At 41.1% G+C, this 13,798-nt stretch overlaps 1 protein-coding gene across 4 annotated transcripts in view; it reads right to left on the reverse strand.

Moving 5' to 3' along the window:
* Positions 1–13,798, reverse strand: part of SLC12A6 (solute carrier family 12 (potassium/chloride transporter), member 6) — a 163,955-nt gene that overhangs the window by 5,777 nt on the left and 144,380 nt on the right. For 3 of the 4 annotated variants that reach the window (XM_006831815.1, XM_006831816.1, XM_006831817.1), the window contains 8 exons: positions 12,514–12,633; positions 11,367–11,471; positions 10,803–10,971; positions 8,192–8,387; positions 6,528–6,697; positions 2,052–2,183; positions 1,268–1,375; positions 871–1,055 (listed from right to left, as the gene is read on the reverse strand). In XM_006831815.1, the coding sequence (XP_006831878.1) occupies positions 871–1,055; positions 1,268–1,375; positions 2,052–2,183; positions 6,528–6,697; positions 8,192–8,387; positions 10,803–10,971; positions 11,367–11,471; positions 12,514–12,633 (1,185 nt within the window). The remainder of the gene's footprint in view (positions 1–870; positions 1,056–1,267; positions 1,376–2,051; positions 2,184–6,527; positions 6,698–8,191; positions 8,388–10,802; positions 10,972–11,366; positions 11,472–12,513; positions 12,634–13,798) is intronic. The other variant, XM_006831818.1, reaches the window with a different exon arrangement.

Consider the following 13,798-nt stretch of genomic DNA (forward strand, 5'->3'; position numbering starts at 1 on the left):
TAAAGCTTGGCACAAATTAAGCATTTTAATAAATATTATTGTTGCTTTCAAGTTCTGTGAAGTCAGTTCTGACTTACAATGACCCAGGATAGAGTTTCCAATGGTTGCTGGGTCTGAACTACCAACTTTGTGATTAGCAGTCCAGTGCTTATACTATAATGCCACACAAAGACCAGTATTATATACATGTAGATGTTACCTCTGCCCAAAAACTGCCACTCACGTTTTTAGTCAGAAAATTCCTATTACCTTCCTAAGATATCTAAAGCATAGTTTTCCATTTCTGAAACCAGATTTTTGTACTCCTTTATTCAGACCACTTTTTACTCTTCATTCTAGCATTCCAGTACTCACCCATTGTATCCTAATTGTTTAAGACCCTAAGACCCTTTAGAAGAAGGAAGATGTCATTTTTTCCCTATAGCTAGCCAGATGCTACTTGACATAAAAATAGTTTTAGATGAAATAAAATAGAATTTAATTTCCTAAATATCTAGCTTATAAATTAGCTACAAGCATCATTTTTCTTCTAACTTTTGTCTACTTTGGGCATATAATACTTTTTCGACTTGCTTGTCTGGACATTTTCATTTGTACTAAGATTTCCTTATGATTCCAATATCCTGGGTTACCTCATTGTACCTTTGTGATTTCTCACCAGAACGTTGTTTTGAGATGGATTCTGTGGCAAGGTGGAAGCACACTAGCATGTGTACAACACTAGTTGGGAGCTGACAGGCAAACACTAAAGAGATGGCCGGATTTGGGGTAAAATTAAGAACAGACTACATCCTGATATCCCAGCTGAATCCCACTGTGCCACTGACCAAGCCGTTGTACCATGTGACACGCTTATGGGTGGAAACTTACGGGCGCATGTTAAGCAGGTCTTGGAACCCTTCCATTGTCTTGGCTTTTTGCCCCCGGGATGCCATGTACTTGTCTTTTGTCCAAGTCATGTGCACCTTCTCCTGATAGGTCTCTGTCTCTTCATCCTCATCAGAGCCAATGCTAGTCAATCGCAGCATTGAATTCCGGTCTTTCACCAGCTGTGCCTAGGGAAGGCCCAATATAGTTATCACTCTATATGAAATGTTCTCTCATGTCTCAGCTTCAAATTTTTAAAACAACACTGTGAGGATATCATGAAATAGCTGATGAAGTGAGAAGGAAACTATCTTTCACCCTATGAAATTAGGGCAATATCCCTTTCAGTAACAGACTTCATCACTAGAACCAGGAGTAGATCAATGCAGCACGGCCTCACCTCTCTGTCCCGCTCTGTTTTGGACAGTCGCATGTGCCGGAGCATCTGGGACCTCTGCTCCATCATCAGAGTGCGCTCGTAAGTATAAGCGGATATGTCACTGTCATGCTGCCATGGACATCACAGAGGGGGCAGGCAGTAAGCACAAAGAAGAAAGGAGAATGACCCATTCATTTCATGTGAACTCACTACATCAGACCAGACAGTATCACTCTATCAAGTATGTTTCACTTGTAACTTTATTCAGTCATTGAGTAAGAGTCTTCATCTAGCCTTTCCATATGAGGGGGCTTCAAAAAGGTTGTGGGGAAAATGGAATTAAGAGATAACTAAGCATTCCACAAACGTTTTGAAGCCCTCTCCTACATGTATTTCCTTAGAAAACACATTCTAGTCTGTTAGCATATTTGTTTTTAATACTTCTAGATAATATAAAAAAGCCAAGTGTGATTTTCAGCATGAATATATGAATTGAAAAATTAACAAAACTCTATTAAGCAGACAAGAATCTCGAAGGAATACAAGGACTATATAAAAAAACAAGAAAGCAAAATCAAAACAAGCAAAATACACACACACACACACACACACACACATACATCACACACACACGGACATCACATGTACATTCTACTCATCTGAGTCTCAATATATTAGGGTTTTGTTGGAATCAGGGAACTAATCTACATTTGCAGCTGAATAATTCCCCAAACCAGAAAGGTGCTAGGAACAAAGATGTGGAAGGGGGAATGGTGTTCTCCTTGATTTCAAACAGGTTTCTCACCATTTCTACCACTTCCACCTCTGCCTCAATGCGTAGGTGATACAGGAAGGTGGCCAAATCCTTCTTCATCTGGATACTGTTGTCTTCTAGCTGGGCTACAGTGAAGATCCGTATGTTGCACTTTCGCCACACCTGAGGGAGTGCCATACATACATGGAAAATTAGATACAAGAAGGTTAAAAAGAGTGATTTCCTAAAATATGAAGCATTCTTGCTTAGAAACAGGGCTTTGCACTTGTTCTTTCTGGTGCAGTCACAGTTAGCAATGAGAAACCAGAATAGACACGAATTTGTAAAGTGTAGGTGTACTGGAATCATAACTGGAATGGGAAAAATTATGGGCATGAAGCCCTGGAATGGGACACTTGGAAGAGGTGTAGTGAACCTCTTTCCAAGAGCCCGAAGGGGAGCTCTGTATCATTGCCAGGCCAGTGGGCTGCGATATACATTCCCATCTCACAGCTGGTCACCATCTTTGAGCCAGGCACTGTTGTTTTCAACTCTGCTGATCCAACATGCTGCCCTGGTTTTCTAAGAGAGAGATTACGTTAGTAACAGAACATCAACACTTAATACTTCTCACTCCGGTTATTGTTCCAGTATGCCACATTTTACAAATTTGGGTCTGTTCTGATTTCACTGCATTCGTCATGAATGAACCAGTTCAAAGCATTTCAAAGCCTGTCTTAGAACAACCTTGCTATGTTGTTATTGTTAAGCGCCGATGAGTCAGTAGGGTTTCTGAGGAGCAGCTGGTGAGCTTGAACCGCCAACCTTGCAGTTCAAACTGACTTTGTAGTCCAGCGCATTAACCCACAGCACCACACCAGAACTCCTGGCTTCCTGCTTGTGATATATAGGGCTAAAATTGAGTATATGTATTCAATTTTAGCCCTATATACCACAAGCAGGAGTTACATAAAGAGTTCCTTAATTTCATAACAAGAAAAAAACTGGCTAAAAAGAAAACATGGCATGTAATACTTTAAGCCCATTGCCATGGAGTTGATTTCAAATCACAGTGACCCAAAAGGACTGAGCAGAACTGCACCATAGGGTTTCCAAGGCTTACAGAAGCAGACTGCCACATCTTTCTCACAGAGAGCAGCTACTGAATTCAAAACACTGATCTTTCAATTCGCAACCAAGTGCTTTAACCACTGTGTCATCAGAGCGCCTTGTGATACTTAAGTGGGTGCTTTATCCAGACATGTTACCCTGGTGACACTGTGGGAGAAAGGTAATGTCTGCTCCTATAAAGATTTACAGACTCAGAAACCCTATGAGCAGTTCTCCTCTGTCTCAGTGTCACTATGACTCCGAGTCAACTCAACGGGAGTGGAGATTATAGTATTTACTATTTCCATTTAATCAGTCACACACCAAAGGATGAGCACAAGTATATATGTGTGACACACATACGTACACTGTATGTATCTGTGATTTACTTTATTACACAGAACTTTTTTAAGTTTTCAGTATTTGAGAGACTCTTGGTCTTTTTTCTTTTTTAAAGATGTTTCTGTGGGTTGCTCTGAGTCAGAACAGACTTGACCGTACCCAACAACAACAACAATAGCATACTATTCCTACGGCTCATAAGACACCTGTTAGTTTGCTGACTTTCACTTAGAGATCAAACGAAAACAAATTTACTGCCGTCGAGTTGATTCCAACTCATAAAGACCCATAGGACAGAGAACCGCTTCATATGGTTTCTGAGGCTGTAAATCTTTGGGGGGGGGGGGGGCGGAGCAGATACCCACATCTTTTCCCAGGAAGTAGCTAGTAGGTTTGAACCACCAACCTTGAGGTTAGAGGCCCAACAGCACTACCACAGCTCCTTAACACCTGGAGATAAAACTCTAAAAACCAAACTCTGTCACTAAGTCATTTCTGACTCACAGCAACCCTATCAGAAAAACCTACTGGGTTTTCCGAGGCTGGTCATATTTATGGGAGCAGAAAGCCGCACCTTTCTCTTGAAGAGTAGCTGGTGAGTTTGAACTGTCAACCTTTTGGTAAGCAGTTCAGTCCTTACCCTACAGTGTCACCATAGCTCCCTTGGAAATACGTAAGTGTCAAATAAAAAGAAGATGGTTTTTCATAAGGTTGTAACTGGAGCCATGAAGAGCCAAAAATAATTCCCAGCTCATTCAGTTTGTCTCACAAAGCAGGAAAGGAGGAAGAAACACTGTTTTAAAAAGTTGCTTAGGTCCAGCCACTCCAAAAAGCAATATGGTGCTTCTTCAGACATTTAGAAATAAAGATAATCTTATGATCCAGCAATTCCTCTACTTGGTATTTACCCACAAGAAATATGAGCCATAACACGAGTAGATATATGCACACCAATGTTCATAGCAGCATTATTTAAATAGCAAAAAGATGGAGACAGCCAAAGTGCCCATCAATTGAAGAATGGATAAAAAAACTGTGGTACATACACACAATGGAATATTATGCTACCTTGAAGTATAACAAGGAAGCTGCAAGCCACAACATAACATGGATGAACCTTGAAGAAATCATGTTGAGTGAAATTAGTCAGTCATAAAAGGAAAAGTACTGCATAGGACCACTATTGTAAAAGACTAAGAAAATGAACCCATACTAAAAGGGAGAAAAAAAAAATTATTTGATAGTTACCTGGAGGTGGGGAGTTGGGGTGAGGGGAGGGAGGTCAAGGTGGAACACAGGGAAGCGAGTAGACACAGGATAGTTTGGGTGCTGGGTAGGGGAGCAATACACAAGAAGGGAGAAGGGAATGGAAGAACAAGGTGGATGGGAGAACAGTTAAGCAGGTTTGCATGAGCTAAGTGGGATAGAGGTAAATAATGATGTATGCACAACCCTGGAACAACAGGGCTCTGGGATACAGGGATTGAGGCATGGTTTGAATGAGTAAATGGGGGGAAATAATGTTAAGATGCTTGGCTGTCTTTTGAATCGTGGTTTCCCTTGCATACCATTGTAAAATAGATACTTGAGGGGGAGAGAAAGGAATAGCCAGAAATATCACCATAGAAATCTCGTAAGTCCATATTCTGCCTTTAACTGATTGGAATACCTAAAATGGGGCTACAACATGCTCAGTGAAGGAAGCTTCCTTAGGTGGAATCCCCTCTTCCATAGGTAAAATCCTGAACCCCATTCAGAATCTTCTGAGGTGGGAAATTCCACTTAAAAGGACAAGCAGACCAGCCTGGAGTGGCTAGAAGAACAGAAAATACTTCCTGAAAGAAAGACCGACAGGAAAAATACAAAACAATAACGGCAGTCTAACTGACTACTACAAGGACAAGCAAGTTGTTCGCCCAGGAGACATCAAGGCAAGTGGTTGGGTCCCCTAAGGGCAACCCCCCCTTCCAAGACTAAGACTCAAGGGGAATACACGAGCAGACATGTGCTCTGACTGGTGACCACGTTGGTCACCGATAAGGGTAAGTGAGAGAAAAGCTGTAATGAAGCTGCGAGCTAAGTCCTGCCATGTTCAATAGACCCTGTGAACCCAGGTGGAGACCTGGTTGGCCAGCAGTGTGGCAAGACCTGGGAACTCCTGGGCACAGAGTCAGTGACATAGCCACAGAAGACTAGGGTGGAGAGTGAATCATCCAGCTGACAAGAAGTGAGGGCATATGCACAAGAACACCTACACTTGCAGATAATACCCATTTGACCTGGTTTCAACTGCTGGATGATCAGAACTCAACTAGAAGAAGAAAGAAGAGGGTAAAAAAGAGTAATCTGATACAATTTGATGAACTTGACTTATACCTGTGGATGCAGTAGCTCAGAAGAGGGAACAAATCTTTACAGCGAGGACCATTCCAACCCCCTCGATACACAGGGTAGATAGGGATGGGCAACTTGGACACTGGCTACCCAAAATGGGGGGCTACAAAGGCAAGAAGTGACTGACTTACTAGCTTCCAAGAGGAAGCCTAGATCCAGAGGGGGCGGAAGAAGGTAGAATCTCCACATATTAGTATCCAGTCTGTCTGGGTGGGGCTGATGAAAGGAGATAGGACTCCTGTGGTACAATAGTGAATAACTGCTATCAGGACTGACTGTGAGGGTTGGAAATGTAAAGGTAGACCTTTTGTAGCAAAAGCAGGGGAGTGACTGACTTTGCAGTCCAGGAGCGGAGGTCCCTGGGACCATCAAGGGAGAAGAGTGGAGTGTGGGACCCTACCCAGAGAAGCAGTGACGCCAGAGATGGAGGCAGAGACGATGATGTGGAGACATGTAGCGGCTGGGGACTCTAGACCCAGTGAGGGAGAGGGGCTGTGTGCTGACGACCATGGGGCAGGCTTGTGGGGTATACCCTTTGGTTGGTTGATGATGGATGGAGGGGATTGTAACCATGGCAATGAAATGATATATGATAGGATGAATGTAAAGCTAATGTTCTCCCATGTAAACTATCACATAATTTATAATAAAACATTAAAAAAAAAAGTTGCATAAAAGTACCTTGTGCTGTTTGAGTAGGAATGGTAATAGCATGAGCATCCCTCCATCATGCACAATCCACCACACATCAATGTTGCCCTCAGAAAACTGCTCCACATTGCTGGGAAAGAAGGAGATGTTCTTAGCCACCAGCAAGGCAAGATGGGCAGCAGTTGTCACTCGAACTGTGCCTAGGAAGGGGAAAAAAATGTGAGAATCAGGATAAGCAGAGAAAAATGCCTAGGCTTGTCTTGCTTCTGATAACCAAACCCACTGACATCCAGTTGATTTTTGACTCACAGTAACGCTGTGAGCAGAGAGTGGGTTAATGCATTGGACTGCAAGGTAAGCATGAACTGAGAGGTTGGCAGTTCAAGCTCACCAGCTGCTCCTTGGAAAGCCTACACAGGGTTGCTGACTCAAAGGCACTTTAACAACAATAACAACATGGACAGAGTAGAACTGCTCCATATGGTTTTCAAGGTTGTAAATCTTAACAGAAGCAGACTGCCTCATAGTCTCCTGTGGAGCAGCTGCTGGGTTCAAACTACCAACCTTCCAGTTAGCAGACCAATGCTTACCCCAGTGTGCCATCAGGACCCCTATTCAGATCGCTTCTGGTAGTTCCAACCATATCAGGAAAACAGGGTAATTATTTCTCTCAAGACTTGTACTAGGAATTACCTGCTAAATTGCCATGTTTTTTTCATTTATTATTTCCAATAACAGAAACCGTGGTTTTCAATCTAAGTCTCCTAGACATTCATATTTTTCTCAATTTATGTTAGGTAATGAGGTATAACCTACTCTTTAAATAAGACTCCTTGTTCAAAGAAATTAAAGAATTATCCTGATAAATAATTTATGAGTATAAAGTTGGTGGAGTGGGTAGAATCAGGTGATTATTATTATTACTAGCAGTTATATAAGAAAACCCCAAAGCAAATCAGTTGCCTTCGTGGTGATGCTGACCTGCAGTAAGCCCATGTTCAGTGGAGTAGAACTGTGCTCCACAGAGTTTTCAATGGCTGATTTTTAAAGTAGATCGCTATGCTTTTCTTCTGAGGCGAGACTGGGTGGGTAGACTCAAACTGTCAACCCTTCAGTTACAAGCCAAGAACGTTAACCATTTGCGCCACCCAAGGACTCACTGCCTCATGTGCATGTGACAGCTGGACAGTGAGTAAGGAAGGAGGGCTGAAGAAGAACTGACTGATACATTAGCATTGCGGTGTTGGAGAAGAATAGTGACTATGCCATGGACTGCCAGCATAACTAATCTGTCTTGGAAGAAGTACACGTAGGATTCTCCTTAGAAGTGAGGGTGGCAAGACTTTCTCACATACTCTGCACATGTTATCAGGAGGGACTAGTTCCTGGAGAAGGATATTATGTTTGGTAAAGTACAGGCTCAGTGAAAAAGAGAAAGACCTTCACCCAGATGGACTGATACAGTGGCGGTAAAAACGGGCTCAAATGTAACAATTGTGAAGATGGCACACAACTGGGCAGTGCTTTATAAATAGGATTGCAATGAGTTAGAACCGACTGAAGGCATCTAAGAACTACAACATAAGACAACATATTTCAGCAATAGCGTAATCTCTATTTTAAAAGACTGGAGATTTAACTATGTTATGTCCCCTATTTGGTTCCTCACGATTGTAATGAGAAATGTTCTGTACCAATAAAAGTCTTCCATGCTCGAGCATCTTCACTCTGGCGCCAGCCATTAGGCCAGCCCATCACCACTGTGTTGTGCTTCATGCCCCCAAGGCCACATGACTGGATGAGGTGGGAAATACCCTCTTTCAGCTTGGCTGCCACCACCAGCTGGCAGAATCCTTTCACCTTCTCTGCCTCCATTAGGTGCTTTATGGTCTGAAAGAGACACAGACTCTCAATACTGAATTGCTTCACCCTGAACCCTTTAACTAACTCCTTCGTCATATATATTTCCTCCTTCCCAAACTCCACACAAGAGCACAGAAAAACTATCCCAACGAAATCCACTATCCTTTGTCTTTTTCACTTTTTAAATGCTTAATATCTACCTGGATATCTATAAACTGGCTGTCTACATTAAATTTCTTTGCCTTTTTGTCTTAGAGGTTTTCCTCCCTTTGGAGCATACCTAAAATTTGAGAACAGAGGTCTTCACAAAGGATAAATTCATTAGTGTGCACATGAACTTCTCATTCCTCTGCCCAGTATTGCGCTGACTCAGACTACAAATATATTCAATCTGATCATTTTCTGTTTACATTTTTTTTCCAGGTATTTTCAATTTTTCATTTCTTCCATTTCCAGCTCCTTTTTGGCATTTTAATGGTGATTAGTGGTGACACGTGCATACACTTTACTAATCTTTTGCGGAATTCAATTTGGAGATACGATCTCATTTACTCTGCACTTCATCTTCTTAGTGGAAAGGGAGTAATGGTGTGGAAGATGCTTTTCTCACAGGCATAGAAGTCACGGGTGCAGCCAGATGACAAGCAAGGTCTCTTGATTATTTATTAATTTCTACCATCATTCTAGTTTCAAAGCATTCTAAATAACATCCATAAAATGTTTCAAATGCAACAGAAATTTTCTTTAAACAATAGGGTTAACTCTCATTTATAATAAGCATTACAGTGAAAACACCTTCTTATTCAGGTAGAATTTTAGTACTGGTACAACCCATTGCTACTGACTCAATTCTGACTCTCAGTGTCGTACTGGACAGAGTAGAACTGATCACAGGCTTTCCAAGGCTTCACAGAAACACTTTACCAGGACTTTCTCCTTCAAAGTAGCTGATAGGTTGGATCTTATAGACCTTTTGGTTAGCAGGTGAGTGCTTAAAACACTGCATCTTAATATGCAGTACAGTTGTTAATCACAAATATCTAAGAAACTTATTTGCAATACCACATACACAAAAAGGAGGAGCTCTGGTAGTGTAGTGGTTCTGAGTCGGGTTGCTAACCTGAAGGTCAGCAGATGGAAACTACCAGCTGTTCCACAGGAGAAAGATGAGGCTGTCTGCTCCTGTAAAGATGTACAGCCTTGGAACCCTATATAGGGTCACTATAAGTGGGAACTGACTCCACAGCACATAACCACCACACTCATGGAACCCTATATAGGGTCACTATGAGTGGGAACTGACTCCACAGCACATAACCACCACACTCATGGAACCCTATACAGGGTCACTATGAGTGGGAACTGACTCCACAGCACATAACCACCATACTCATGGAACCCTATATAGGGTCACTATGAGTGGGAACTGACTCCATAGCACATAACCACCACACTCATGGAACCCTATATAGGGTCACTATGAGTAGGAACTGACTCCACAACACATAACCACCACACTCAAAAAACCCAAACTCACTGCCCTTGAGTCAGTTCTGATTCATAGCAACCCTGCATAAGGTTTCCAACGCTGTAAATCTTATGGGAGTAAACATCATCTTTCTTTCACAGAGCGGCTGGTGGGTTTGAACTGCTGGCCTTTCAGTTAGCAGTCCAGTGCTTATCCTACAGCACTATCAGGGCGCCTTCATTAGTGCCACATGTTACTGTTATTGTTAAGTTCCATTGAGTCAGTAATGAGTCATAGTGACCCTGTATATTTTCTGAGGAGCAGTTGGTAGGTTTGAACCACTGACTTTGAGGTTAGCAGTCCAGTGCTTATCCTACAGTACCACACAATGAAACATAGATTATTAAAGAGAAAGAAGTATGAGAAAAGAAAGAAAAGTTGCTCATTGACCTTCTTGTCATAAGATTATAAGGCATCTTGTCAATAGTTTATTATTCTTTCAGCGTCAGAGGTATTTGAAGTCTATTTGGAAATAGTGCTTATCCTTGATAATTTTATATTTTAGTATCATGGCAATGCTTTAAATGAGAAGAAAGAAGAACTATCTTTTGGTTTATCTTAATTGTTGTTGTTAAGTGTTGTCGAGTCATTTCTGACTCATAGAGAAGCTGTGTAGGATTTGCAAGGCTTTAAATCTATGCGGGAGCAGAAAGCTTCATCTTTCTCCCATGGAAGCCACTGGTGGGCTTGAACTGATGACTTTGTGGTCAGCAGTTCAGTGCTTATCATATGGAGCCACTGTGCTATTATTTGGGAGAATGTAGTCATTCAAAAGTCAGCACTAAATAAAAAGGACAACCTCCTGGATCACTCAGGTAGGGACTGATGAGAGATCTGAGTCCACTTACTAAACAGCACAACATCATAAGCTTACTTTAAGTTTTTCCAGTAAGTCAATTCGCCTGGACTCTTACCTGCTCAGCAGCTAAAGCCTCACCATAGTTCTCCAGGAAGTTCCCCACAATGACAGAGCCCACAATTGTGAGACCCTTTCCTGCCTTGAGCTGTGAGGCAAAGGTGAGGAGGCGAGGATGCTTGACGTGTAAGTCTTCATCTAGCTTCAGTAAGACAAGCAACTGAGGCCTGCGAAGAGGTTGGCGGGGCAGGAGGGAGAGAAAAACACTTTAGTTTTGGAGAACCAAGGGGCAATTCTACCCTTGAAGAAGAGCTGTATAAAACCTATAATTTGAGAGGGAAGATGTTAGAGGTGAAAAGATGAGAACACTGACTTATTTTGAACTCTCCAGTACTATCTCAAATTTATCTGTCTTCAAGGAAGAATAAAAATGGGCAGAAATCTAGATCATAAATCACATGAATAAAAGACAATCAAGGAATCAAGAATTTGGGATAGTTTAAAATTGTCCATTACACAATTCCGTTACCACATGATCTTTATCCTATAAAACAATGATGAATGCAATTTTGTGTGTTAACTGTGTTCCACACACATCACTTAGCTCTGTTAATTTCTTTACCTCCAGTTCTTAGTGTGTGGCGGTCCTTCCTCCAGCCGAAGCAAAGCAAAGCGGGCTGCACTGAGGGATAGCCCACGGATACCATCACCCCATTCTTTCTCAGCTCTGTGAGGAAAAGGAGAAAGCAGCAGAGATAAACTATGGCAAGTACAATTTCAAAAAACACGCACAATGTAAATGATTAAAAACTCATATAAATGACATATATAACACTCTTTAGTAATATAAGGAGCCAAACGGAAGTAGCCCAACACTACTAACAGACTGTGCTGCAAAAGCAGTTCAGAAAAACACAGAAAGGATCATTCTCTTGGTCCTTCTACATAGCTATTCAAAAGCAAAAAAGCATTTAGACAAGAAATTAATACAGACCCAAGTTTAATTTGAAAATAACAGGAGAAAAGAAAACAATATAATCTTCTGAATCAGAGTGTTATAATTTCTTATGTTTGGAAATGGTTAGTATGTCTTAGCTATTACAAAGTTATTCAAAATGAATTTTTTTTTTTTTTCATTTTAGAGGTAAGCTAAAAGACTAAAGAGATAAACGAAAGTATTTACGTTTGTGTTATACTTTTAAAATATAGTTGGATGGCACTGTGGGATAAGCACTGGACTGTTAACCACAAGGCCAGCAAATCAAACCCACTGGCAGCTCTCAGAAACCCTATACAGGGTGTGTCTACGAGACTGAACTGACTCCATGGCATACAACCACAACAAGTCCTTTTAGTTATTTTTCATTGGTCATTTCTTACTTTCTTAATGGGTTCTCCTTTTAATCAAAAACTGGCATGGTCAAGAGAATTTGTGTTATTGTTATGTGCTGATGAGTCGTTTCCTATTCACAGCAACCTTACAGAGCAGGGTAGAACTGCTTCACAGTGTTTCCTAGGTTGTAAGCTTTATGGGAGCAGCTTACAGGGTCTTTTTTCCCCACAGAGTGGATCATAGGTTCAAACCACCAACCTTTTGGTTAGCACTTGAGAACTTAGTCATTGGGTTGCAAAATTTAGTTGTGAAAAAATTAAGTTCTGTGAACCCATAATTGTTACTAGATTAGCTCTAAGCAAACGAAGCCAGTCTTCATACATGAAGCAGTGACCAATGTCAAGCCCCTAGTTTGTTTGTCCTGCTACAAACTCACCCTTGGTATTCGATGTACTTGTAGATCATACCAGCTATCACCATAGCTACAATGGCATAATACCAAGAAGAAATGAACATCAGAGCCAGACAGATACTCATTCCCATGAAAGACAGGGTCCTAGAAAATTAAAAACAAGCACACAATAAAAGAACGTCTTTCTAAGCAGCTTAAAAAGAGGCACATGCCACAGCAGTTCTTCTCAAACCATCTGTGGTGAGGGATCATTAAAAAATGCTTTCTACTATACTGTAAACAGATGTTTTAAAAATGTAATAAAAATGAATTACAAGAAAATTTATCAACATGCTTAGATGCTGTGGCAATGTCAAATTGCTATATTGTTGTTGTTAAGCGCCGTTGAGTTGGTTCTGACTTATAGAGACCCTGTATAGGGTTTCTGAGGAGTGGCTGATAGATTTGAATTGCCAACCTTATGGTTAGCTGTCCAGTTCTTATCCTACAGAGCCATACAGGACCCCATGTTTTTTATTGCTTATTCTCAATTTCTGTAGTTGTTTTATCATGAACTGGCAATAAGTAGTAAGCAGAGCCAGAAACCACCCTTTGTTGGTGAATGTTGCCCATTGCTTGGAAATACATATATGTGAACATGGAGGCTACAAAAGCCATCTGTGGTTATGAGGATGACTCAAACTTACTTGGCAAAACAGAGATAGGACATGCAGTCAGAAATGTAACAAATTTCTAGTCTTAAAAAATATATATTTCATATAAATATTTCTAAAGTGTTTATAAACATTTATTAGCATAACTATAGAACATACCAAGAAAAACTTAACATTAGATTTTTTAGTTTACACAAGAGAAATGTGACAGGGAGTAATTAAGTTCTTGGTTTGATCAATGATAAATCAGGTAGACAACCACAATGACTGAAATTCTTCTGTGTGCAGAATGACCTTCCTAGATGGATGATGACTTCCAAAGGATAAATAGATGAGTTGTTAATCTAGAGACGATTGTTGTTAAGGGCCACTGAGTCAACTGTTGTTGTTGTTAAGTACCATGCAGTCGGTTCTGACTCACAGTGTCCTTGCACAGGGTTTCCGAAGCTGCAAATCTTTACAGGAGCAGAAAGCCTCATCTTTCTCCCATGAACAGCTGGTAGTTTCGAATTGCCCACCTTGAGGTTAGCAGCCTGATTTGTAACCACTATGCAATAGGATCTATCAAAAACAGAGTAAACTGGAGAGAACAAACAAGATGGCAGATAGGGTGGAAGTGCAGTAAAGGAGCTCCACCAGCAACAACACAGAATACC

Source organism: Chrysochloris asiatica, unplaced genomic scaffold (assembly GCF_000296735.1).
Source record: "Chrysochloris asiatica unplaced genomic scaffold, ChrAsi1.0 scaffold00004, whole genome shotgun sequence".
Taxonomy (NCBI): domain Eukaryota; kingdom Metazoa; phylum Chordata; class Mammalia; order Afrosoricida; family Chrysochloridae; genus Chrysochloris; species Chrysochloris asiatica.